This window comes from Vidua macroura, chromosome 3 (genome assembly GCF_024509145.1).
Source record: "Vidua macroura isolate BioBank_ID:100142 chromosome 3, ASM2450914v1, whole genome shotgun sequence".
NCBI classification, from domain to species: Eukaryota; Metazoa; Chordata; class Aves; order Passeriformes; family Viduidae; genus Vidua; species Vidua macroura.
In genome coordinates, this window is record NC_071573.1 from 21,323,396 (window position 1) to 21,350,590 (window position 27,195).

The window sequence follows — 27,195 nt, forward strand, 5'->3', positions numbered from 1 at the left end:
TAGGCCCATGGACAAGGCGGAGAGGGGATGGGATTTCATCTAGACCCCCTGCACTTAGTGTTTTCTCTTACTTAGCTCCAAGGGGCTTCCTGGTCTGGGGAGTTTATTTTGTTTCAAGCCACCCTCTGACAGCCAGATGTGTGTGTGCCTCACACAGCTGGCAAGGCTGAAGTATTGTGGTCCTCCCAAGGCCAGGTGCCTATCGACACACTTTCCATCTTTTCCGAGAGCGTTGCCTTCTGTGTAAGAAACCCAACTCCATAAAAACACAAAAGAGCAAATAAGAGTTTCCTCTCATTTGCCCCTGATTCAGTGCTTATATAATTCCACTAATTTCATTTGCATGAGAACAAAACCAGACCTCTAGTCTCTTGGTAGAAATTATTTTACAGGGCTGTTATCCAAACCAGAAGGCCGAGCTGGAGTCTACCTCTTATGCACAAACCATGACAGCAGAAGTGACATGCAAAGTGGTTATTTTATTCTCACTCTATGTTTTTATGCACGTTATGTATGTTGAGTGTAGTGGGATGGGGGCAGAGAACAACAGCCAAGCAGCCTTCCCTCTTCCACACATGATTGTATAGCTCACTGGTTTTATCTCCAGGTACACAAAAATAAATGAAACCATTAAAAGAGATACCTGCGAGCTGTAAACTCTGAGGGGAAGAAATTACTGTCGGTTTGTCAGGTTTGTAGGTGAATTACTTATTTATGTAGTTCAATAGATCTAATATTAATCACAGATGAAAGACACAAGTTAAACATGCTTTGCAAACACACACAGTGCCCTCTCATTTACTTGAGAATGGATCAACTTAAAATTGCTCCTGGACAGGCACAGATAATCAAGCGGGGGAGCAGAAATGAGGATCAAATGAAAGCAACTCAATTTGCTTTTAAAAGTTTCAAATGAGTATGCTGCTGGAAGTGCTATAAAAGATAACACAAAAGAGCCAGCTAAAAATTGTGGCTCAAGCTCAATTTTTTGCAAGCAATCATATATCTTAACTTCAGCAGCTTTATCTTCATCTAGGGGCACAGGACAAGTGAAAAAAAGTTGACCTCATCATCATGTGAAGTTTCCTATTCCTGTCCTAAGTTGTCATTGGTAAAAGCCCGCAGCAAAAATTCCAGTTGTAAACAGTGATGTGCTGCCAATGTTTCAGCAAGGGTAGCCCACATTTTTTCCTCTCTGCAGCTGTAGCGCAGCTTGTGCATATGGGGCACCATGGCTCTAGAGGAGAGAGATGCAGACCAGGCCCCCCAGCCCTCCCTTCATTTGCTTCTCTGGTGGAACATAAATGCCCTTTCTCAGGTGTAACTAAAGAGAGAGATGCTGTAATTTGGCAAACAGACTTTGAGAGTCACAAGGTCTTGTTTCTGTGGAGCTGCTCATGGAAATAGGAGCAAGAAGCCCTTACCCTCACTTGCACCCCCTCCAATTGCACAGCACAAACACATGTCTGCAGGTTTTGCACCCTTGCAACTCATTCTCAGAACTTGCGGCACTTTTCCATACCATCCTTCTGGGGAAGAGACACTTGATTTTTGGGTGGCTGACCAAGGACCATATATGAGTGATGGTGCAGCCCTTCCAGCAAGCAGATGTTTCTGAAATGTGGGGTGAAATTCAGCTCACCCAGACAGCTGTGGGTTAGACTTCGCTCCAGAGCTGAAGGACGTGATGCAGCAGAACAATTAGTTCCTTTCCAACATATCTGCCAAAGGCGGCAGGCATGTGCCTCAGCATGCAGCTCCCACTCTCACTTGCAGGATGGCTCCCTCAAATCTGGTTTTAAAAACATGGGGATCCGTGACTACTTATTAGCTGTCTCACTACCTGCCTGACAGTTTTTTTTGGTGCAATTAAAAATGTCTCCAGGATGTATAGTAAGAGTCAATTGAATTTTTAAAGCATCATGCAGAAAATGTACATGATGTGGAAAAATACACTTGGGATCTGGTAGCCCATGATTGAAACAGACAAAAAGAAAAAAGCTCTGGGTAAAGAAAATCAGATAAAAAGAGCTTTGGAAAGAATTTCAGGGATAGTAACTTCCCTTTGAAATGTGCAGTCGGCGTCTTGCAGAACCTTGAAAATGTTTGTATTTATTTTCCTGCTTTATATCCTTAAAAATACCCCACTCATTTTTTCTTCCCCTCAGGCCTAGTCAATATTGTCATTAAACAACTGAAGGACCTCTTCTAAACAATTGGAAAAAATGTGCTTGTAAAACTGTGCAAATACCTGTTTCCAAAAATAACTAAAACTGCTGTGGTTTCAGGGACACAAGTGATGCATTTTGAAATAGGACGAAATGTTTATTTACATGAGAGAGCATGCCAGTTCTGGTCTACTGAGAAAATAATGGGCATTAAACCCCATACAGCATACAGTCCAGTGAATAAAAAGTAGATCAGAGTGATTTAGTGATCTACCTTTTCTTTTTAAGAAAAACAACTCACTTTGAGGCTGAGCAAAAGAATAACTATTTTGTTAACAGCTTATCTCTTTTGATTTTAAAACTCTTAGGACTTCTTTTATGTAATGGAAGATAATGAGAGGCACATCAAGAAGCAGGTTTATTGTACCCTATAGAAAAGTATCAATCCAAAGGCGGATTGTCAATTCCTTAACTTGGTCTTCTCTGTGTCACTGAGTTGATGTAATGAGGCTTTAGTACCACCCTACCCAGCCAGTGGTGGAGGCAGAGGATGTCCCCAGAGGTAAGAAAGCTGTCCCATGTCCCCACCTGCCTTCATTGCCCAGTGAAGGAGATGGCACGAGAGGGAAGAGGCAAAGAGATGCAGCCTGAGCAGCAGAGGGCTGTGATACTTGCCTGCTCGAGCAGCTTGCACTAATTTGAGCAGCCCAAAGGTCACGACTATTTATGCAGATAAAAGGTCAATGGCAAGCTGGCATGTGGCTGCAGGCTATCTTGGTACGCACTTCAGCCGGGGCACTGGTGCAGGCTTCTGATTCACAGTTTGTCTTACTGCATGAACTTTCAGGCCAGGCTTTGGCTGGGAAAAAAAAAATCTCTGCCATGGGAGTTGACACAGTTAGGATCCAGATGCAATTTTTTTTGTGGCTCAGGCTCATCTGTAGCTAAATCAAACCTTTGAATCATTATTTATAAAAGCAGCCAAATTCTGAACTGTTTGCTCAGTATTTAATCAGCCCTTGTGTTGAATAAACCCCTCTGAAAGCGTGCCTGAGTGGAAATAGAGGAAAAAGTGAGTAAGATGCTCATGATGTGACCTGCTGAAAGAAAGCCAGTGAAAAACGTACTGAATTCAACAGAGGCAGATTCTTCAGCTGTCAATGTGTGTGGACATAAGTCTCTTTAAACATGCAGGATCTTAGAGTACAAGACTAAATGACAGGGTTTGAATTTCCAGAGCAGTTTCAGTTTAGGTGAAACAATGTATGTTTGGGTGAAAAAGGGAAGTAGATATACTAAGTTAATCTAGTCAGATTCTACACTGTATTTCAAATTTTACAGTCAATAAGTGCTTCACCATTTGCTGTGGTGAAAATTAAAATATATTTTAACTTTCAGTTCCAGAAGCTGTCTGTTTGCCTGCACTGGTTTTAAAGAAAATCCTTTTGACTTCTGCTGTAAATCAGTCCCATATGCCCTGGTCCCCAGTAGGAAGTATGCAAAATATTTTGTGACATTTAATTTCTCCAAAAAAAGGTAATGGGAAAGCATCATTACATCGATTTGTTTTTCATCATGGAGGTATTTGGCACTGTGCCCTAATTAAGGCTGCAGCAATAACTCTGTTATAAGCAGTGCTTTGCCTCCCCCAGGAATTTTTTTAATAGGAGTTACCTATGATTCTGTCATTTCTGTTTGTTAATAAAGAAAAAATATGTTAGGATGAAAACCTTCCATGTAGAAAGCCACCATAACTAAGAGTCTTCAGATCCAGAAAAGCATATTTTTACTCTTATTTCTTCCTGTTAAAATGGAGAATTACCAAGTACTTCCTTGACCACTATCTTCCTAGATCTTCACATGAGGGAAAGTTAAAACAGTTGCTTGGATGCATCTTGTCAAGCTCTGATGATAATAACTGGGTGGTGCTTCTCACAAAGACTTCTGCCCCACAGGTGGGAGAGTTGGTAACTCTTGATGTCTTCCTCTTACAGCGTGTCAAAGGAAAGAAAAAGAAGCTGTTGCAGAATCTGAAAATACTGGAATACATTCTGCAATCTCCTGGATTTTATGCTGCCTCTTGTAAGTGTTACAGTATTATTTCCAGTCCCTGGAAAACAGAACTGTACTAAAGATGATGACTATGGGATTTCTGTTTTCTTGGAGTAAATACAGGGTTTATGCTTTCCCTCCTATTAAGGTATTTTAGAAAATGAAACACAGAAAAAGCAAGATCTGGCTCAGAGTTAGTGTGAGGGCCATCTATTATTGTACTTCAAGAACACAGTTTAGAAATGGGATCTCTTACTGCCTCTGCCCAGGCAGCATTCTCATCTTCCAGAATGATACACTGGTGAGATGAAGATCTAGAGCTAGGTTTTTCTCATAGGAGCACAGAAAATACTGCAGGTTTATGGACAGTGTTCCATCAGAAATCCTCATAAAATGGAAGCAGTTGTTTATCTCTTTAAAACTAAAAAAAAAAAAAAAAAAAAAGGAAAATATTGTGAGTCCTATTGGTTTTTTACTCTTAATCCTCGTCTAGAGCCTATGATTAGATATTGTGCCTTCCTCCAGCCTCCCAATTTTATGTGAGTGCACCTATCTGCCTTTTTGGACTCTCCTGTCTTGTTTTGTGTTAATGAGTGGTCACAATATAGTTCAAGAGTCAGTTTTAGGTCACCTGAATCAGCTTTACAACATCTAGCCTCGAGGAGGGGAGCAGCGTAATCCCAACAACAGCGGTCTGTATCCGCTGGCTGCAAACCTGCCTGGCTTCTCAAGTGGCTCTGGTGCTCTGTGGAAGGCACCACACTGCTAGAGCTGCCTTGGTATTCCTGTCTGAATTACCCAAAAGCTGGTTGGGATATGCCTGGGTCACCTTCAGCCTTGACACAGCTATAGGTATATTCTGAAAGCAGGTAATGCAGTCCCTTCTGCCAGGTACTGCTCTTGTCTATGCACTTCCCACAGAAAGTGAAATGTGGAGGAATCAGCTGTCCATACTCCTTAGGGGAAGAAATGCTATCCTCATGATTTTGGGCACTATGCAGTCCAGGCGTGAGTGCCCTAGGGACCAGGCAACAAAAGACAGGACAAGGCTTTCAACATGCAAGGAGAAAGTGCAGTTATTCCCACAACCATGTTTGTATTAGAGGAGGTGTCTTCCATCCAACACAGTCAATAAGCCTCCATTTTTTTCTATCCACTGCTGCCATCCAGGTGAGGCGAGAGTAGCCTCCCAGTTCTCATTCTGGGTTTGTTTCATCAATAGATGTTCTCAGGATGCCAGAAGCCAAGATGTCTCATTTAGCACCTTAAAATTTTGTAGACAACTAAGCTTTTCCTTGCTGACAACTGAATGGGCCTTCCAAATACATCTGGGTGGATAAATATTGATTTCCACCTTAGTTTTATGCCCATAAAGCTGGAATTGAGGATAAAGGCCTTTCTCAGGGGGGCAGGTTCTCTGTTACAGAAAAAGCTGGAAAAAATCAGACCCATTATGGGAAAACAGCCATGAGCAATTTTCCTTCTGTATGCAGCAGTTAAATGCTAAGTGTTAGTACTCATGATAAGTAGAGAACTTTTTTCTTCTTATCTCAGAAATTCACTTATAAAATTTGCAGTTAATTTCTAATTAGGTTGTTCAAACTATTACAATAATCTTGAGGAAGCAGCTATAGCATTTTTGTACCATGGCACAGCATTCTGTATACATCAGTCCAAATGATCCACTAAAGTATTATTAAAACGATAGAACAAATTGCATTTACACAATATTAAATATACCATAAAGAGTAACTGTGGAAATTGCTGGCATATACAGCTCATCTAACCTTGGAACTCAAATTGCTTTTCTAATTTGCTGCCCTAATCCTTAAACTGGACTTCTGTAAAACTGTATTTCTGGGTTGAGGGGGAAGAAAAAAAGCACAGATCACAAATATTGACAAATCTATTAAATTACATAGCAGAGAGAGAAATTATAATGTTAAAAAGACCAGACTGGTAGAACTATACCTGACTAGTGCAACAGAGAAATTACTGTCATTTCCCATTATTGCTCTGTCAGAGGTGCCAGAGTTGCAGCCTGCAGCTGGGGCTGGTCATTTGATGTATTTCCCTGCCTCTCGTGGCATATGCAGACTGCAGAGTGTCAGCTAGGCTGCTGAAAAGCAATTCTGCCTCTCTGGCTACCCCAGTGTACCTGAGGATCTGCTGGTTTACCTACCTGAGGTTGCCAACAACCCGTTTATGCAAGGGGCAAATTCCCCCCCCTCGCATTTATCTCGCCAGGGTGTTTGCTTTAATGCTTAGTAATGCCACTGGAAGTGTTGGTGTAATTTCACGGGTAGTGTAATTGCAAGTTAACTTCGTGGCTGATCTCTTCAACAGATGGAAGCAGGGTGGGGGTGGTGATGAAACCCACAGGAAATGGGTGCTGCTGTAGGAAAATGCAGATGGAAAAAAGGAGACACATAAGAACAGAGAAATGGAAGAGAGAGAGAGAGAGATGTCAAGGAACCAGGGGGCCTAAGAAACACACAGCAGAGGGAGGATGCTCTGAATGACCACTTCTTTAGAGAAAACTAAATGTAATTAAAAAGAGTACGAAGAATTTAATATAAATTACAGATACCAAATCCTTTAAGGGACATACACAAAAACACACAGTATGGTGGTCCAGTTATCCAGGACCCTTGCATTCAAGCCCCTGCTCCTCAGCAGACCCTCAGACCATTATTAATGAGCCTACAGCTTACTCATGCTGTGGCCCTCATGTTTCCTAGAGCCTCCATGCTCGCGATGGCCAGTGGCAAATTCCAGGAACAGGACTCAGTCAGAATTTGCTGTCTCAATACAGCCCTTCCACATATTTCTCATCAAATCCCTCAGGACCAGTTCCACAGAAATGCAGATTTACGACATCTCAAGAGATTCCTTGAGCCTGGGCACCTGAGCAACCTAGGTGTCACAATGTTTTGCCTCTCTGAGGTAATGTGAGGATAAAAGACAGATGCCAAGGAGAGGTCTTGGCACATCAGGTCCAGCACCACACACCCATGGGCATTCTGTTGGACCCAAGCTAAGGTCTCTACAGGAGATGGTTTTGCTCCACAAAATGCACCAGTGCTCTGCTCTGCTCCAGATTTCAGGGTGTGACAGGAATGCACCCTGAGTGCTGCTATGCCACTTTTATCCCAAATCTAGAGCAGGTATGAATTTTTTGGTCAAGAACTTTTCTGCACAGATTCACGCTTCTATAAATGTAAAGAAGTTGGGAATGTCAGAGCAATCCTTAAAATTGAACCAAAGGGGGCATCAGGGAGGAGGAAAATTCGACTGAAGTTCAGCTGTCTGCATCCAGCATAGCCTGACCACAGGCAGGGATTTGCTCCTGCTTCCTATGGCAGTGGTTGGAGGAGGTGTGGGTAACAATAACCTTGGCAGTCATTGCCTGCTCTGGGAAGTATTTTATTCATCTAGGTACACATTACACATTGAAAAAATGTTATCAGAGTTTGAAAAGACAATGGTTCAGATGTGCTTGATTTGTGGAGTATAAATACAGGTGAGGGAAAAGGAGGCCTAACAAACCAGTGCATCACAAAACAGTAACTGCAGATAGATTTCAAGGCTGAAGGCCAGCTTTTATTGTGGTGTTTTATGTATTGCCTATGACCACAAAGTGAGGAAGTGAGGAATGAGAGGCACTGTACTTAATGAAGGGGTCCTTTATTATTTTAAGAAACTAGGCCTTCTTCTGTTTTTTCCACCCCACTTTGTTTCTGAATTCAGTGGATACAAGATCCTGAAAAGAAAGGAGTCCTGAGAATTTGACTTAATGTTCAGGGGGAAAAACTCACAGAATTTCTGTTTTATGAGTTCATTCATACCAGTCTCATCCCAAGCACATCCTATTTCTGTGGCCTTTAAACCAAAGACCTGAGATGAATGCAACCTCTTTAGTGTGCAAAGTGAGAGCCATTGCTCTAGTTTGTGTACTGACAGTGCATAGATAGGTACAAAAAATTATTTGTTTACATACCGTGTAAATATCAACTAAATTATTCTTTTAATAAATGTGGAAGTAGGTAATTTTTTTATTGAAATGTGATTGGTACTGTGATTTGTGTTCAAACTTAGGTCAGAACAGAAAACATTAACTCAGACCCCAAAGTTTAATAACGTATTTATGGTCCCAAAAATGAGTGTTGTGGTTTTCACAGAGGACAGATAGATCAGCCATCACTGGACTCAGCTAATATTGAAGCTCTCTGTTGAATTATCTTTGAAAATACATGTGCAAGTTTGAAAATTGCATAGAACTCTTATAAGACTCCAGATTTTAGCTCAGAATTGCTGGCCACCTGTCCTTAGGTACAGGACCAGGGCATATGTGATTCCTAGCAGGAGAAATGGGGGAGGAAAAGGGAAAATGTCTAATTGGGGGGTTTACGTTGGACATGCAGAAGGGTTTCTTCAGAGAAAGGGAGATAAGACATTGGAATGGGCCGCCCAGGGAGGTGATGGTGGAGTCACCATTCCTGGAGGTGTTTAAGGAAAGCCTGAATGTGGCACTCGCTGCCACGGTCTAGTTACATGGTGGTGATCAGTCACGGGTTGGACTCGATGATCTCAGAGATCGTTCCCAACCTAATTGATTCTGTGAAATCTATTCAACAACGCTACCAAGCGACGAAGCATCTCTAGCTTGCAGCGCGAAGTGGGAATTTTTCTGGACTGTGCTGGATGCAGAGCGAGTCTCATTTGGTAACTCTTTGTGGGGGAGGCTTTCCGGAGCACAGCACGGAGATAATGGCTCGAAACGCTGTAGCAAACGCGCTCCGGGGGACACGGCTGCCGCCCTGGGCTGGGCGCCCGGCACGGCGCGGCAGCGGCGGCTCCGCGGGGCTGCGGGGCCGCTCCGGCCCTCACGCACTGCGGGCGGGGGGAGGGGTGCCCGCCTTCCCAGCCCAGAGTGTGCATGTCCGAGTGACGCATTGCAGGTACGAACCCACCAATCAGCGCCCTCCGTACGGAGTCCCCACACTCCTCGGCATTTTTTCCTAAAATCCTCTTCCGCCCAGAGAAATAGTCCCTAGCCCCGGTCCCCGCCCCCCTTCTCTCCCTCCCCCCTCTTCCCCCCGCCGTTTCACAAGCGTTGCTCGCCCCTGTTTCCCGCACCTCGCTCCTTCCTGCGCCGGGGCTCTGGGGCAGAAGGAGCGGCGCTCGGGGTGCGGGGTGCCTTGCCGAGGAGAGCGCGAGGAGCCGGGACTCGTTTCGCAATCCCCTTCGCTGTCGGGGGAAGGGGAGGGGGGAGGGAGCGGCGCGGAGCGATCCGGGCGGTGAGGCGGTTTATGAGGTGCCGCCGGCGGGCGGGCAGGACTCAGTGTGAGGCGAGCCGTGCAGCGGGAAGGTTGCGCAGCGTGCGCCCCGTGCAGCCCTCAGCTCCCACCGCACCCCGCAGGCAGGCCGGGCCATCATGGTGAGTCCCTGGGCACGGGGCAGCCGCGGGGTTCGGCGGGCGCTGCTGCGGTGCGGAGGGATGGGGGCGGTTGAGCTTGGTGCGGACGGGGGGCGGGGGGGAGGGGGGGGTTGGCTGCTGTGGGGCGAGGTCGCCTGCTGAAGGGTCTGAGAAGTGATGAAGCTGTCCCTCGCCGCGGCCGGCGGGCTCAGGCTGGGGCGGAGGGTCCGCTCGGAGGCGCCGTTTGCGTGGGAGGAAGTGGTGGCGGCGGCGGCGGGTCCCGCCCGGGTCCCTTTCCCGCCCTGGGGCGTTGGTGTGGATTCAAATCCAAACGGCCCCTGGGTCGGCGGGAGCGCCGTGAGGCGGCGCCGGGCGTTGCCGGGGGGAGCGGCGGATAGCGGTCCCTCCTGGGAGGGGACCCGCGGTCTTGGGAGGAGGGGGGAAAGGAGCTTGCCACGATGGCACCAGCTCTGCTTTCTTATCGCTTCCTCCCTCCCTGCTCTCGGCGTGTGCGGCTGAATGAGGCAGCCTGTGCTGTCCGGCTCGCTGGCGAGGTGTGCTGCGCCTGGTCATAATAATGCACTGCGGAGCCCAGCAGCTTCTGAGCAGCATGATGATGAGGGGCAGGCTGTGCCTCACTGCACCATCGCCCTCCTCGCTAGACATGTTGTCAGTTCGCGTTGGAGCCTCTGTCGATTCCGTGGTAGCGCCATGCTGTTGGTGGCTCTATTGGACCAGGGATTATTTGAGGGGTTTTTTTTTGTTTGTTTGTTTTTTAACAATTTTTGCTTCCCATTTTGGTCATTGCAGAGGACAGTCCTGCGTTTTTAATATTACTAGCGATGCGTTTAGAATTGTAATCCACTGTCGAAATAGAATGCATTTTGTGAAATCGGAGAATGGTTTAAAATTCAGTCTAAAGGATGTGAATTTAGCGTTTGTTGGTTTTTTAAAATTAAAACAAGCGGCTACTGAGAAACGTACTAAAAGGAGCAATTCTGTTGCAAAAGGAGCACCATTGGCCACTTAGTGCTATCTCTGCATTAAGAGAAGATGCAGTAGAGTCTTTTCATTCATTATATTCTTCTGAGGAATCAAATTACTGTCAGCTCATCATGTTTAATGTGAACGATGGCTTCTTAAAATTTTGAGTTTTTTGAAATGCTGTCTCTGGGCAAAGAAATTTGGTGAATAGAAGCCTGAATTTATTCTTTACTTTGAATTATGAACTTATACAGCAAACCATCCATAAAGCGGGGTAGGGGGGGAAAAAGGCAATTAATATCGCAACAAAAGACTTACTGCATTTTGTCATCATCTGTGCAGAACCAAAAATGGAGTATCTTCAAGCAAGGTCTGTGTAAAAATGGGTGTGTCCAGGAGGCACAGTGACACTTTGAATGTGGTTATAGTTCATCCTAACAGACCAGACTGGCTCAACCTGTGGCTGTCCAGTGTTGCCCATGCAAGATAAGACAGAATGATTTGCTCCCAAAACAAGCTAACCTACCATAAACCTAATTTTAGTCTAGATAGTCTAGTCCGGTTGTTGTTCTTTAGTTAGTCCTGCCAGAACAGAAGTGTCCCTTCAGATGTGATGCCCGCGAAGTACACCGAGGAGCCAGATTTCCGAGGGAAGCAGTGCGTTGCCATTTGCTGGTAGCTCTCCATTGGGCAGCGTTCGCGGGCGCTGTGGAGGAGCTCCCGGACTGGTTACTGCATAGCAGCCATAGCGGCTGTAATGGAACTCTACCTCTAGAGGCTGCGTGTGCCGCAGAAACGGCCGCGCACACAGCAGCTCCCCTGCTTTCCTGGGAGGTGGTTCGGCTTCTTTGTCAGGCCCTCCGCACAGTCTGGGGGTGGGGGAATGGGAGCTATTGCAGTGAAAATGAAAGCGCTGCAGTGTGAATCGCAGAAAGCCGCGTCAAAGTTGTGATGGCATCAAATGAGGGTTTCGGGTGGGGTCTCGGCCACAGTAAGGGCATGTCAGACCTTCAGCATGGGCACCTCGCAGTCAGCATTTAACCGCCTGGAAATTGAGTTGCACGGGTGAAGGTGTGCACGCTATCACGTGTGTGGTACACCATTATCAAGAACTCCGGGAGGCCCCTCTAGGAAGGCCACAGTGGCCTGTAAGTGGCAGGCATGGTTCCAGGCTGATAGCCCTCCACCTGGGTGGCACGGCAGGCAGGAGCTGGCAGGCTCGCTGGCTCCGCCTTTTGCTGCTGTTGCGCAGCAGCGCCTGCAGAGCCCAGCACTGCAGAGTACAGATGGTGTTTGTTCAACCTTGCCCCACCTCCCTGCTTATCTTTCAACTGCTCCATACCTTTGCCTTCGAATAAGCTTTGTGCTCTTCTCAAACATTGTACCTCTTACAGGTATTGTCAGAGTTCATCCAAATTCATGGTTAGGATGTCTTAAGTTGCAGGAAGAGTTTCTCTTTATAAAGAAGGAAGAGTTTGGGAATGCTTAACAACAATGCTTAACATGACTGCTATGTTATGTCTCCATATAAAATTGTTTATATAAAACAGTATGTGACTCAACTTGGTAACTCATAAGTATTGACCTAAATAAACTAGGTTCTTACTGCTTAAATCTGATCTGCAATTTTCTGTGGACATAAATATCTTATGGAAATGTAGCACATTCTCTTCACTCAAACAATAAAAATGTAAATAGCATGCAAAGGTATGAGTCTGTGTTAATGATATTCTCCAGACCAGTGAAAATCTGTTAGGCTTCTGCTAAGTGACCAGCAGAACACTTCTGTCCCAAAGCTTAGTTTTGAATTGGTTATGTTCCCAGCTGTACTGCTGCCATGCTAGTCTTTTTTTAACAAAAAGTGGAACCTACATGGGAGTACTTCCTACAGCAGAAATGAATCTGTAGCTGCCAATACCCACTGTCTGCTGCTTTGGAAGTTCCTCAGTAGTGTGGTCTTAATTCTTAAAAGTAGGTGAGCCCCAGCCAGTCTGTGGCCTTTATCTTGGGCTGCTGCTGTATTGTGTGCACACAGGGTTTTGTAAGCAGTTCAGCACATGTGCGACTGCTGAAGCAGCCACCTTCACTTCTGTTACAGGAAGAATAACCAGCAGCTGGTAACTTAAAAGTTCCCATGCAGTATAAAAATGTAATTGAAATTGGCAAAGTAAAAGTTGATAGGTATCGTAAATACATTTTTCTATGCCTTTCCCTGACAGATGATAATGTGGAGAGAGACTTTGGTGGGCATAGTTAATGACAGAAAAAATTTCAGTCAGTATTGCAGTAATTACAAAAAGGTAACTGCTTAAATGGTCACAACAGGAAAAAAGCAGAAAAAGCAGTGGTGTATTTCAGCAGTGAATAGATCTTTTGTGTATTTTACTGTTTTTTACACTTCAGTAAAGGGTTCAGGAAGTTTCCCTGAAGGAGATGTGTTACCTTGTTACTGCAACTCAACTCAGGCTATCCAGAATTTGAGAACTGATTTGAGAACCTAGGGGAGAGTATTTCTGCAGTCCTCAAACATTTTGGTGTTCTTTCAAGAGCAAAGTTCATTTTGGGTTTGGCCTGAAAGATTGATGGTTTTCATTGCTATCAAATCTAATGGATTCAAAACTGGTAAGAGAGGAGAATGAGGTATACACTAGAGCTTACCCAACTGATGCAGAAATTATCTTAGACTGCAGAACCTTTCTGTATTGTCCCAGTTACCTTATGCTGACCCAGTCAATGTAGACAAAGGGCTGAAAAAAGTGTAGATGGGCTGTATGCCACTGAAATTACCCGTTTGGACTGAAGCTGGTATCTTATCTTTTACAGCCAGGTCTTGCACATGAAGTTTCATGTAAATCAGGGGATTATTTAATTCTAGTGAAATGTATGTTTTTCTGGTTTTAGCTAGTCTGCCTTAAATTTGGCATTTGGAGATTCCTGCTGCATTTCTGAGACCTAATGTGCTTAGTGTGCTGTGTAAATGAGTTTTTAAAACCAGTCTGTGGTTTTAAAGGGACCTGTGTGCCTTGAGCTTGCTAACACTGCTTGGATTATTGATTGATACACGTGATAATCTATTACTTGAGTGTATGGGATATTGCAGGGTCTGGAGAGGGTAATAGGCTGCCAGTTCTTACTTAGCAAGCAATCCTGATGACTTGAGCTTTATTAGAGCTATTCTAGAATGCTACAAATCAGTACTGAAGAGCAGCTACCATACTCAGAGGCCTCTAAAAGTCTGTCTTATTTTGCCTTGAACTTTTGCTACAAATATAATCCTATTCTCTTTTATTACAGGCTGATCAACTGACAGAAGAGCAGATTGCAGGTGAGGTTTTTGTGTTGTGTTGCTACTCCTACTTGACCTGGCACATCTCTTAATCCAGTGACAGTCTGTGTTACACAAGATATTTCACTTTCTTAGATACTAAAGTAGTATGGTGGAATGTTTTAATTTGTCACCTAATTTTTAAAGGCTTATCTACTGTAAAAGAACCATGGATATAATTAATTATAGTTGTGTAGTTAATATAGTTAAACAATCCTCACAGCTTTTCTGGCTAGTAGACTGGTAATTATTTTTCTGTCATGACTACAGAATTGTCCCAGGTGCAGACTGAAAGGGGGGGTGGGGCACAGGGGATGACAACAAATCTGATGAAGGCTTGGAATCTGCAGTGCTTTTTTAACAGAAGGCAAAAATATTTTACTTTGCTGTCTCCTGTCAGCAGAGATGTTTTAGTGGCCCTTGTTGATGACAGCAGAGATTGGCTTCATGATGACAACTCTTGATATTCCGTATTTGGAACTGTATTGTGTACTTGGACACAAGTGTTGTGTGTGTGCAGTTCTGATGATCTGGCACGTGCTCTGAAAGGCTTAAATAAATATGCATCTGTTATATCTTGGTATTGGCCCCTAGAAACGGGTTACGTGCACTGGCAGCCATTTACTAAGGGCAAAAACTTGTGGCTATTATGTCCTATTCATGCAGGCTGCACCAACTTACTTGTCTCATTGCTCTCAGTAGACTGATCTTCCATAACAGATGGGATTTAAAGCTGGTAATACAGAATTCAGCTTTGCCATAGATGTTCAAGAACTTCATGATTTTGATCTGACAAGTGTATAGTGTTAATACTGGAAAGTCTTAATGTGCGTAACTGTCATGTGAAATTGCTTTAGAGGATGTTAGGGTTCTGCTAATCTAATAGTACCAGGTCAAGCGCAAAAAGAACAGCCTCTGAGATACTACTATTTATTTATGGTGTAGCTCTTGAAGACACTGTATTAAACAGAAGTGTCATTATGAGCTGGTTTGTTTTTGCCATAATTGCCAAATCTGAAGTGTTAATGACATTCTTCTGTAGCTTTTAGACTTTAGAAGCTTGCTTTTACTCAAAGGAGACTAATTATGGTTTTGTGGAAAGTCCTTAGTCTATTTACTTGTTGCCATGGTAGTGTCTTAAAAGTAAGCACAAGCCAAATTTAGTTCAACTTCAGTTTCGGTGGTTTTTTTTTTTTTTTTTTTGGGAACTGGCCTACATAGCACTAGGGTTTTGTGATCAGTTTAGTTAGAGCAGGCTTTATCAATTGTCGCTGCTGTCTTTACAGTAATGGTTCATTTTTGTTAATTGTAGAAGCTTTATTAGTTGATGTAGCTAATTATGGAATATAATCAGGAAGCTTATTAACACTACCTTGGGATTAGTTAATTTTAGCTATTCAGTAATGATCATACACTCCTCAGAGGCAAAAGTAAGTATTGATGAGCCTGTCATACTGGAATAGAGGCTTTCAACTGCATGGAAGGATTAAAAGTATATCTTAGTAGCCAGTGTAAAAAGGCCTGCTACTTTCTGGGCAGCTATGATGTTTTGTTAAGCAAATGTATTAGCAAGTAAACCATGAACCTCAAATGTGAAGACATAAGCCCACTGGTGGTGTGTGAAGGAATCGTTCTTAGTACTGCTTAGGAAAGCTTGCATCTGCTTAGTTTTGCTGTTGGAGGCCAGTGGTCTTGCATGGGAAGACTCTTAAAGGTACAGTTTGAGTGTTTTACAGAGACTGGCTAGAAAATCTTGAGCCACCACCATTCTAATTGAGCTTCCCTGGAGTTTCGTAGCATTTGGTTTGAAGGCAGACATAGGAAATGGTACTGCAAGGTAGAGGCGACATTACATTGCCATGAAGCCTGGAGTACTTAAAGCAGCCACTTCCCCAGGGTTTAAATCCTTCCCCCTCTGCTGTGAAGCATCACAATACAGTTGTTAAAGGTTCCAGATGGCATTTCCTGTGGAACACGTTGACCATATAGGACTAAAGCTTCTTGTCAGTGTCGGTAGGGGTGAAAACCTTTCCAGATTTTGTTTATATGAAAGACTGATACTGAAAGCCAAGTAGCTACAGAATGGTAATACCGGCTGCAGTTCCATTCAGTAAGAATTGAAGTTGCTAAGTCAAGTGGTTCTCTCTTTGGTTAAGTGTTGTATTACAAAGGTAATAGGGTCAGGACTACCTGGGTGGTCAGATGGCAGAGCAGCCTGAAGATGCTTTTGTCCCAAAGCCAGCTGGTCAAGTGAGCTATCCTTCGCCTGGAGTTCAGAGTTCTAAATGGGCTCTGTGTACAAGCAGGCCCATGCATGGTGTTCACTGTCTTGTTCCTTTAGAGTGCTGTGGTTCTCTGTTGGGGATTTGGCTGCAACGGCAGCCAAAAATTTAAAATTTGTCATAGTAGAAATAGACATGCTTTAAGTGTTGAGGTCCTGGTAGTTGTGAGGAGAACAATTGACATTCTCCTATAAAAGTTCGAGACATAGCTGGCTAAATTGTGTAGCAGGGGAGTAGTCCTGGTTCACTGAACATATTAGGTCACTGAAGGCTGCCACTTCATTTGAAAAGGTGATGTGGTGCACAGATGCCTAAGAAGCTATGATTAAAAGAACATCCTGAGCTAGCTAGCTAGTAGAATTCACAATTCACATTGCTGGATTAGCATGTCTTTCATGGGGCCTGGAAGTAGTCTTTTTCTCCGGACACAGGATGCTTTTCAGAAGGGTGGAAGGGCTGAAACCTTGCAGCCTTAGCAGAGAATTTTCATTTGCAGTTTGGTGTGGAGAAGTATGGAATAAAGAGGATTTGCTGTACATGCTATATTGAATCAAGGTGTTTAAGTGTGCAAGATATGTTTTATAACCTTATGTTACAGGATGCCAGAATTGAGTTCTCACTAAACTTTCAGTATTTCATAGGTGACTTCACTAGCCATGGCTGCAAATCCTCCAAAGCTATGCCAGGTTGTTCTTGTTCTAGTCTGAACTGCATCTGTGTACCTTGTCACTCCTTTGTTCTAATTACTGGAGGTGGTTCCTAGAAGTGGTTAGAGAGGTATTTTAATGGTATTCTTAACTTGATTCAGCAGTTCAAGCAGGAATATGCTGCTAATCTTCCACGTGCTTTATTTTCTTTATGGTTTATAACTGGTTGCTTCTTAACCTATTGCAGCTTTTGAGTAAAAGAAGGGTAGAGTTGTCCTTGGAATGGTTCCTTCCAAGTGTTGAGAATACACCACTAAAATGTCCATCTTACAGAAAGCGAGCCTTTGAATTTTATATATGAATTAAGTACTACCCTTTCTAAGCAGGGTCACTGCAGTACTGTGAAGTCTGCTTTAAGTTTGGGTTAGTGATGGTTGACTTTCACATGAAGGATGACGTGGTTAACAGCTAAACGTTTTGAATAACACTTGAGCACTTGACTCCTCATGAAGCGGCAACTTTCCCCTTTTGAGGTTCTTCCAAGATAGACTGAACATCTCTGCTAGGATTGTCTCAAAAGCATTTTCTTCCCTGGTGTAGGAGCTTAGCCCTAAAAACCTGTTTGTTGCCTCCAAGATAATTGAAACTAGCCCCCCAAAGACCATTTGGAAGGATTTGTAGGTACAGGTTGTATCTGCTTGTTTCTACTTTGTGATTTATACATATTGGCTTGAAACTGTTTCTACTGGTCCTGTGGTAGCCTTGCTCTGATTCTGATGGGCTAAACAGTGGGGGTTGGCTCTTGGAACACTTCAGACTTAAATGTCAAAGAGTAGTGGGTTTTTTCCCTCTATGGGATTTGACTGTGTGACTCTGGTGTTGTAGCTGCATTCATAAACTATGAAAAACCCTATTTTTATAGTTGAATTTTTAACACTTGCCAGCTTGTACTCACCTCAGGAGTTTCAGAGTATGAAGTAAAGGCTTCATTCAGGTCATGTGAAAACATAACTTACTGTGACTAATTCTGGTCTGGGAAACCCACCATCTGGAAAGCTGGCTGCATGGAAATGTTGAAGAAAAACAGTTATTGGAAATATTTCTGATGCATGAGTACCCTTGAGCTGACAAGATGTCCAGAGCCATGATCTCTCAGATGATTTGAAAGCTGTAAGGGGATCTAAAGTCTGCAAGGGAATAGACAAGATGCTCATGCTTAAATGTTGCGTGTGTATGAGCTGCCACAGTCCAGTGAGCTAGTTTAAGGTCTGTGGCCAAAGACAGATGGCATGGATTAAAACCAACTCCACTTTTGGACTGGACAATTAAGCATGTTATGCTTGTATTAATATTCCTGGCTACAATACAGCCATTGTAGGGGGTTAAGAGGTAGTGTTGAAACACAGCAAAGCTGTCTTAGAACTAGTCAGAAACATTTCTGTGAAGGCTGTTTCAGGATGCAGTAGGGCTGAAGCAGTTTTGTAAGGACCTTTTCAGGACTGAAGACTCCAGTGACTTTGCTCCTTGAACAATTGTGGTAGCATACAATGTTCAGACATCTGTCCAGCGGAAGTGGCTTATATTGAGAAACTTGGGTGTAGTTTGGTCTGATAATACCTTTTTCCGTTTACTCATCTCCTCTATTAGTAATAAAAGTGCTATTAAGCTGTAGCATATGTACTTTTAAGGTACCATTTTCAGTTTTCTCACAGCAATTCCGATTGTTTTATTTTGAGATGCAATTCCTACCAAGGATGTGGATCACTGTAGTTGCAGACAGCTATTTCAGCTCCATATTAGGAACACTTATTCAAGATGGAGAGTAACAAACATCTGAGTTTTTGAAAATGGATGACCTTCCATCCTAATTTAGGTCAACATGTGGTTCATCAGGAGACTGGGTGTGTTTTCAGATGCTGATGCTGCCATATTGCCATTGCAATTATAGCAGGCTGAGCAGTATACCAAAATTTTCTTAGATTGAAATAAAATTTTGTAACTTGCAACAATCAGTAGCAGTGAATTTTTTGATTGCTAACATTTCAAAGCTTAAGGGATTAACTTTTTTTTTTGTTTTGTACAGAATTCAAAGAAGCTTTCTCACTATTTGACAAGGATGGTGATGGTACTATAACTACAAAGGAGTTGGGGACAGTGATGAGATCACTTGGTCAAAACCCCACAGAAGCAGAGCTACAGGATATGATCAATGAAGTAGATGCTGACGGTAAGAACTTTACTAATAAGTAATTTAATAAAGTGCCTAAACCGTGTTTTTCTAACAAAGGTTTTTCAACCTTCCAGGCAATGGCACAATTGACTTTCCAGAATTTCTGACAATGATGGCAAGAAAAATGAAAGATACAGATAGTGAAGAAGAAATTAGAGAAGCGTTCCGTGTCTTTGACAAGGTACTGTAATGTCTATCTGGAATATTTCTGTTAAGAAAACCCCGTCTGATTGTAATGTGCTTTCTCTCCGATCTGAGGGGTATCTGCAGTGCTGTCACAGAGAGCCTCTAGGTTGGCCATTCACCCCAAAGCTCAACCTACTGTGGTGGTATGGGAAAGTCAGAGGAGTTGTCAGGATAGTAATAAGTGACACAATTTAAAGTACTGCTTGCTGTGATACTGAAATACTTCGAGATGACTGGCAGGAAATTGTTTTAAGTATTTGAAATGTTAATGTTTTAAGTATTTCATGTAGTCTTTGCTGAGTAAATTGCTAAGAGTCTAAAATTACTGAGCTTACTTAAGGATGCACCTTGGACCTGAGAACATGATGTGAGGTGCCTTGGGGGGTGGGGAGGAAAACATCAGTTGAATTAGTGTACACTAGTACTTCAATATTCAATGTCCCAGCTAGTACTGGAATATGTAAAAGTCATCTCTGAAGTCCTTGTGGCTTTATGCTGGACTCCCATGCAATAGGCAAATCAGATAAATAGCTTCTTTTCTAAGAAATCACCACTTGAACCACAGTCACATGATTTAATAGGCATTCATCACCTAAGAAGGTGCAAAAGGTGCATTGTTCATGGTTTAAAAATGTGTCGGAATAGGATAGTCAAAGACAGTAAGATAATATTACAATGCCCAAAAACATTGGACAATGCTGAAGATATGCTTACAGCTCGCATTTACCTTGTGCAAATGGTAGTGGTTAAGGCTGTGTTAACGTCTTAATGTTCAGTTTGCCCTGCAGTGTTCCTAAATTATAGTTAAGTCATTAGGCCTTAGGCAAGTCTATTCCAGTGTTCCTTTTTCTCCTCCCAGGATGGTAATGGTTACATTAGTGCTGCAGAGCTCCGTCATGTGATGACAAATCTGGGTGAGAAGCTAACAGATGAAGAAGTTGATGAAATGATTAGGGAAGCAGACATTGATGGTGATGGTCAAGTAAACTATGAAGGTAAGGAGTTGTTAATTGATTCTTTCTGTGTAGCACTTCTCATGCTTGTTCTTGTGTGAGTACTGATAGCTGCACCAAGGTTAAATAGGGCAGTTCATCTGAACACAGTGTTCCTTTAAGCTAATGTTCAATTAATATGTACATTGTGTACCTCTCAATGGGTTTAAGTTCTAGTGTTATTGCTGCCTTTGTGCCAAAGGCAAAAAAGGACTATTCAGCTGTACAGTGTAAGAACTAACTTTGTAAATCTAATGATGTCTAATGACCATTAGAATAAGCAAGTTGTCAAGAGATGTTCATGTACTGTTCATGCTGTTAACTAATGCATGCTGATCTGACTGTAGGATGTTGCTCATTTGTCATTAATGCTTTTTAAGTTACTTGCTAATCAAAAGGGGAAAGCCTCTAAAATATGCAGAAATTTCAAGACCATCAGAAGATTATTTAAATACATTTATTTCACATAAATCAGCTGCAACAGTAATTTCATTCTATTTCTTCCTTTCTTCCTGTCATTGAACCATAAATGAAGTCATGCAAGCAGGAGTTCCTTTAGACAGTTGTTTGCAGCTGAGACACACTACGCTTGTTTTCATTTTGACTTTTTGAACATGTTGCAGAAAATAACTAGGGTATTTTCAGATGATATCTGCTGTTTCTGAGGTGTAGGTATGCCTTCCCTTTGAGGCCTTTTTTGTTGTGGCCTAAGGGTACACAGAAATTGGTGAGTGAAAAGTAGTTTTTATGTGCAAGGCTGCTGCTTCATCACTGTGTTTGAGTAGGCTGTTCAGAGACTGGCACTAGAGAGGGTCTGTGTCCCTGTTGTTTCCAGTTGCTCTTTCAAAACTTGAGCAACCAGTTAACTCCTTTTAGGTTCTGGATTTCCTGTTGTTATTGTACCTGAAACTGTTTGAGCAAGATGAATGAAGAATCCTATTTTGTGGGTTCTAACTTGAAATGGTTTAGGACTAGGCATTGAATCAGTTACTTAAAGCCAGCCCAGCAAAATAAAATAGTAAGACTTAACTATTCCACTCTGGAAAATAGAAGTTCAGATCAACACAATGTCTGCCTGTACACTTACTTAGTTGATTGTCACTTCAGTGTGATTTGTAGTGATCTTAGTCATTCTTGGATATCTTGTTCCCATCTGTAAGTCTGTGGGCATAGGACCCTGTAATATTTTATCTTGGAAGTAAGGCTATTCCCCAGTTCACTGAGGGACCAACTTCTATGGAAAAATAAAGGCCTTTTGCCATTAAAAATAGGAGGAGTTTAGGTGTGATTACTGGAAGAGGACTGTCTTGAAGATGCTTTTTTGAATGTAACTGAAAATGCAGTTTTGAAACAATGTTCAGCACTAGTAAGGCCATTTCTCAGATCTTACTATTCAGATGTTTTTCCTTCAAATAACTTATGCAACTCTTTCCTTTTACAGAGTTTGTACAAATGATGACAGCGAAGTGAAGACGTTGTACAGAATGTGTTAAATTTCTTGTACAAAATTGTTTATTTGCCTTTTCTCTGTTTGTAACTTATCTGTAAAAGGTTTTTCCCTTACTGTCAAAAGATTATGCATGTATAGTAATTAGAAGGCCATTCCTCCATGTTTTTCTCCTTTATCTTACTGTCATTGTTCTGATTTTTGGAAAATTGATCTAAGTAACAAATGTTGCATGTGGCTTACTCTGGATATTTAAGCCCTTCTGCACATCTAAAGTTAGATGAAGTTGGTTAACTGAGGGAACATCTGGATTGTCTATTAAAAAAGTAGCTTTCTCTAGGAAACTTAGGTATGACTGGTGTGACAAGTTACATAAAGTAAGCTAGGGTTTACCATGCATTAGCGGATCCTTAGTTAAAGCAACATGCTGGCTCTCATTCTCGAGTACATAGGAGTTTTTCCCCCTTTCTGTGATGGGAGGATAAGGACTCTTGCAGCTTAACTGCAGGATAAAATGACATGAATAGCATATATCATGTGGCTAATGTAAATTCATTCTCCTAGCTTACTTCACAGTAACTTGATTGTGGCCATACCTGTAACATGTTGTTGAAATGTGGAGTCTTAACGTTGTAGACGATTGACAGTCAACAATATGAAACTTAAGTTGCACTAATGCAAAACGGGTGATTTATCCAGGTACTCGTACACAAGTTTTTTTTGTACTGCTGGTCCTGTGCCAGAAAACATTTTCTCCTCTTGTTACTATGCTTTTTAAACTTTGTTTAGCCACTTATTTTCAAAAAAATCTGCTTATGGCACGATTTGCCTCAAATCCATTCCAAGTTGTATATTTGTTTTCCAATAAAAAATTACAATTTACCCATACTGTTTCAATGTATCCTTGAATTATTTACAGGAATTGTTCAATGCAGTTGCTGCTCTGTGTTTCAGTATGTAGCAGTTTGGTTTGCTTATGCAATGGATTGGCTGTCTTAAAATAGCTTGGAAGGTGAAAACTTAGTCCTTAAACTCTGGCCCTTAATAGTATTGTTGACTTGAAGAAGCTTTCTTACTAGTAGTTTAAAATGTATTTTACAGTCTTGTGTGGAGCTTGGTGCTTCAATAAACTTACCGTAGTGACTGGCTATGCCCACTATCTGTAGACATTGTGAACTGGATGTTGACCTAGTTCAATAGTTGACCTAAAATTAAAATTCCTTGTTCGGACAACTAAACCTGTTTGCTTTCTTTTAATTATTTTGGAGTTTATTCCCTGTCAGTTGCTACATTGGGGTAACTTAGTCTCACACTTGGGCTTTTCTGAAACGGCCATTTCTGAGTTGCCATTCAGAATGCAGTCAGCTCAAAGTACAGAAGGAAAACATTCTCTTCCTCATTTGTTATTGAGCATGACTGTGTTTCTAGCACTAGTTTTTTGTCAAGGTTTAATATTTTTTTTTAAAGTAGAAGACAAACCTGGTTTCTACTAAGGACAAATCCAAGAACTCAAAAGAATGTCAAAGGCTGCTCGTGCCCATTGCTTCTCTACTCTCCTGGCAACAACTGCCTTGACTGTACATGCGCTGTATGGTTATCTTGTTTGGGGATTCTGCTGGCCTGTAAACAAAGCATTGGCCCCTACCTCTGGGTACCCTCACTGGTCCCAGCTGAGCAGTTACCTAATGTTTTAAAACTGTTCCAATCATCTTTGATGTATTTATAAATGCAGTGAGCATCTAAAATTAGGACAGCTGTTCAATCCAAATTCAGGAGCACTTAATCAAGTGTTTATGGTCACTGATCTTAAAGCTCTGCTCTCTGAGGGCTATGAACAGCTCTATTGGCTTTCCAGAGAAGGCTTGTCAAAAGTGCTTTGATAGCCAGCATCAGAATTCCTTAGAACTGCTGTTTGTGTGCTGGCAGTCTGATTCAGGAAGCTTATGCAGTCTAAATTTCCTAGCAAGTTAGGATTTGCCTTCTAGAAAGTAAGTGATCAAACTGACACTTTGTACCCAGTCTTCATCCTGTGCTTCCTAAGAGCTTGGGGCAAGACATACTTAGGATGGCACAGGTTGAGAATTTCCCAGAATCATCAGAACTACTTGAGATTCTGAATTGCTGGAGTATTGGATGTCTCATTTTTATAGGTAAGTAATGCAAACAGGGATCTGACGAGAATTTTTGGTTTAGCCAGTCTGGTGCCTTGACTTTCAGTAGGCTGGGAATCACAACCCATTTGATCTTCTGCTGCAGCTCAGCATGCACATGAAAACATCTAAGGTGAAAAGGGGAAGACCTCCACTGGGATATCACAATATCCCAATATTCTGAGTTAGAAGGGACCCACAAGGATCATGAAAGACTGACTTAGCCAAGAGAATTGCTTTTGGTAAGATGAATGTGTGAGAAGGCCACTTTTATTTACAGTCACTTTAGCTGTTCCCTGCTTGGGGTGTTCTGGTCTCAGGAATCAAAGCTTCTGGTTTTGTTTAGGGTGAGTGTCCATGTTGCTGTTATGTAAATGAAATGCCTGGTTTCTAGGTCAGTAATTGAAGTCTTACAGCTCTGTTTACTTAATGCTTTAACTGCTGGTTGTGAGTGATAGATTTCAGTACTTTCTGCTAATGAAATAATGTCTTCTGAGACAGAGTAAGTCAAGTGTGGTGGAAGCTAATGGCATTGGTCACAAACCTTTTGGCTGAGGTGTGCTTGCAGGTGCTTTTGCAATTGTGAAACAGGCCTTGGGTCATTCTAGGTGGTTTTCTGGATATATGTGGCATGTGTAGGAACACTCTGACATTTCAGGTTCAGCTTCTGATAGCTTTACAAGAGACAATCCATCATCCTGTCAAATAGCGTGGAGGTTCTCATGTTCTGTTCCAGCTAAAACAAAAGCCTTTGTGACACAACAGTGCAGTAAAACAGCTGGTGGTGTTTTAGTCCAAACTGGACATTGAGGTGGGAGATCTCGGGCCTGAAGACTTCTCCCTGTTAGGCCTAGGGGGATATCCTACTGATCCCTGATAGGACGGAATGAAGACAGATTAATCTTAGTAGCACCACTGACAAGGGGAGATGGGCATAGACTTGAAAAGCCTCTCTTTTAACAGGACAAAACACTTCTTTTACAGTAAGTGGTAAAACACAGATGTGGAATCTGTGCAGATTGAAAACCTAGCTAATGATATGCTGGGCAAATGTCTCCAGCAGATCCTGCTTTGAGCAGGGAGTTGGGCTCGGTGATCTCAAGAGGTTTGTGCCAAGCTAAATGATTCCCAGAAGTGCTCCTGGTAGCTTCCTGGGCTTACTGTTGTGTTCAACCCTACCTTCATCTGGTGATCCTTCCAGTGAAAGAGGATGAACAGGTGCATGCCAGAGCCTGGTAAGTTTTAGAACAGGTCTTTTAACTCACCCTAGTAGCGTTAGGAATCACCTGGCAGGACTAAGACACTATCTCAAGGCTGTAGGTGGGCTATCCTGAAAAAGCTTCTCATAATCACTTGTGGCTGTGGAGTTTTGATGGGGGAAATACATGGCTTATGAGTAATAGTAGTAGCTGGTCAATTTGCAGCCTGTTAGGATACCATTTAATAAATTAATGATAGCTAATGGCTAAAGGAGAAGGTTAGTGAGGATTAAGGGCCTGCTAATCAGATCAGTCTTATTATTTGAGTGATTCTATAGCTTAGAAGGTAGATGAGCAGGTAATGCAGGAGTGCAGCTGATGGCCCTGCTGTAGGCAATGCACACTGCATGTTCTGGCTTTCAGCCATTGGTCTAAAGACTTGGCTCTCAGGGCTGAGGCAGCTGCCTCTGCTGCTCTGGCAGAGTGGGCTGCTCTCGGAAATTGTTCGCCAACAACCTGGGTACAACGAGTAGCAGAATTACTGCTTTCCTGCATTTATGTGTGTTACTTGTATGACTATCCTGTGTTTATTTGACTCAGTCCAGTTAAGAGAAAAACTGGTTTGCTAACTGTTGAGTAACTAAGGGGAGTTCCCATAATCTCCTTGCCGGCCATTTCCAGTGGTGGTGGGTGGGAAATACTAGAGACACTTGAAAATTTCTCCTTCAAATACTGCTTTTAAAAATGGCTTTTCTATGGAAGTCTTTATGCTGTAATGGACAATTAAGGAAGTTTAATTCTGTTTTTAAAATCAGACTTCTCAGTTAAAAACATTCAGCTCTGCAAAACTTCTGTAAAATTGAGTCTTGAAAAGTAATCTTTTTTTACCAATCTTTTTTTACCAATTAGAATAGTAGGTATTTGAGATGGCAATGTATATTAATATTCTGGGGGATGCAATATGAGTATAAAGAAAAATGTCATCTTCAACCAAAAGGGATAATTCTGAAACTTGTGTGCTACATTTTATACGTATGCTTAACAGAATCTTGGAAAGGAGGTTGAATCATCTTTGGGACAGAGAAAGAGATGACAGAATTTGAGATAGCTCTTTTCTATTTATACCGACCTTTATCATTAGTACAGACTTATGATTGGAATGAGGAGAACTAGCTTATATCTGCTCCAGTTTCTGGCTTTGAAAAAAGGTCTCTCCTACAAGAATAGATAGCTTATCAGGTTATCTATTGATTCTGTTTTTGAAGAATTCAGTTGTTGATAGCTGTGTATGCACTAAAAAATAAGGGGGGTTTAGGACTTACACCAAGTTTGTGAAGAAAATACAGAAATTACTGGAGTAGGGATGAGGACGTTAGTTGCCCAGTTTCCTGTAAGGGCAAGTCTGATGTCATAGTGTCATCTTCAGATGATGTAATAGCATGTTGAAATGGTTGACTCCCTTCTAGCTGCTCCTTAGAAAAATAATTCCTATGGCTTTTTCAAATACGAACTATGGAGAAGAGATCATTTATTTCAGTGTCCTGAACTTGAGAGTCCTGAGATACAGTTCAAGAAATTGTGCAAAGATCAACTGGGACACCTTCAGAGACAGAAGATGCAGTAAAGTTGACTTTAACACTAATAGCCTAAAGATGAGGCGTATTCCCTGCACAACTTGGGTGATGTGACACAATAGCTCCTGATGACATTATTGAGAGTTTCAGCTTCAAGCTGTTTGTTGAAGAATGGGTCTGCTTTTTACTGCGTGCTGTATGTCTGCAGAGTAGCAGATAGTTCCTGCTCCAAGATCCTGCCATTCAAACAGGATGTCATGCAGTGTTCTGCAGCGACTGTGCACTGATACTTGGCTTTTTCAGGAGGAGCTGAACAGGAAATTATAGTGAAAAAAAAGAGATGGAAAATAAAGGGGGTGATAGAATATAAAATTAGGAGAATAGCATGAGAGGAAGACAAAAGTTTGATGCAAATGCCTAATAATTGGTGCAAGATGAATCCACCACTGTTTTCTGAGTAACACTCAGCAACACTCTAGGGCTGGAGCCCCTGCCTTGTTCCTGCAGGGTGTTCTCAAATGGCAAGGGTGGTAGCTGGGT

General features: G+C 42.4%; 1 protein-coding gene and 2 long non-coding RNA genes across 3 annotated transcripts; 2 read left to right on the forward strand and 1 right to left on the reverse strand.

Annotated features, from left to right (window-relative positions):
• Positions 1-439: 439 nt before the first annotated feature.
• Positions 440-4,248, forward strand: LOC128804756 (uncharacterized). The gene is made up of 3 exons (XR_008436183.1): positions 440-691; positions 2,537-2,730; positions 4,163-4,248. It is a non-coding gene; the product is annotated as an uncharacterized LOC128804756 (long non-coding RNA).
• On the reverse strand, positions 3,163-9,461 carry LOC128804755 (uncharacterized). Its single transcript, XR_008436182.1, has 3 exons — positions 9,360-9,461; positions 6,403-6,615; positions 3,163-4,641 (listed from the first exon to the last, which is right to left on the reverse strand). It is a non-coding gene; the product is annotated as an uncharacterized LOC128804755 (long non-coding RNA).
• A 112-nt stretch (positions 9,462-9,573) lies between these two features.
• On the forward strand, positions 9,574-22,620 carry CALM2 (calmodulin 2). The gene is made up of 6 exons (XM_053972876.1): positions 9,574-9,660; positions 13,918-13,948; positions 18,961-19,104; positions 19,182-19,288; positions 20,153-20,288; positions 21,727-22,620. The coding sequence occupies exons 1-6, from the start codon at positions 9,658-9,660 to the stop codon at positions 21,753-21,755; spliced, it is 450 nt and encodes a 149-aa protein (XP_053828851.1). The 5' UTR covers positions 9,574-9,657; the 3' UTR covers positions 21,756-22,620.
• Positions 22,621-27,195: the final 4,575 nt, after the last annotated feature.

What these genes read in the sequence shown, in the direction of transcription:
- CALM2 (XM_053972876.1), top strand. An exon ending in CAATGAAGTAGATGCTGACG is followed by an intron (nt 19,105 to 19,181) that starts GTAAGAACTTTA and finishes TCAACCTTCCAG; the next exon opens with GCAATGGCACAATTGACTTT. An exon ending in TGGTCAAGTAAACTATGAAG is followed by an intron (nt 20,289 to 21,726) that starts GTAAGGAGTTGT and finishes TTCCTTTTACAG; the next exon opens with AGTTTGTACAAATGATGACA.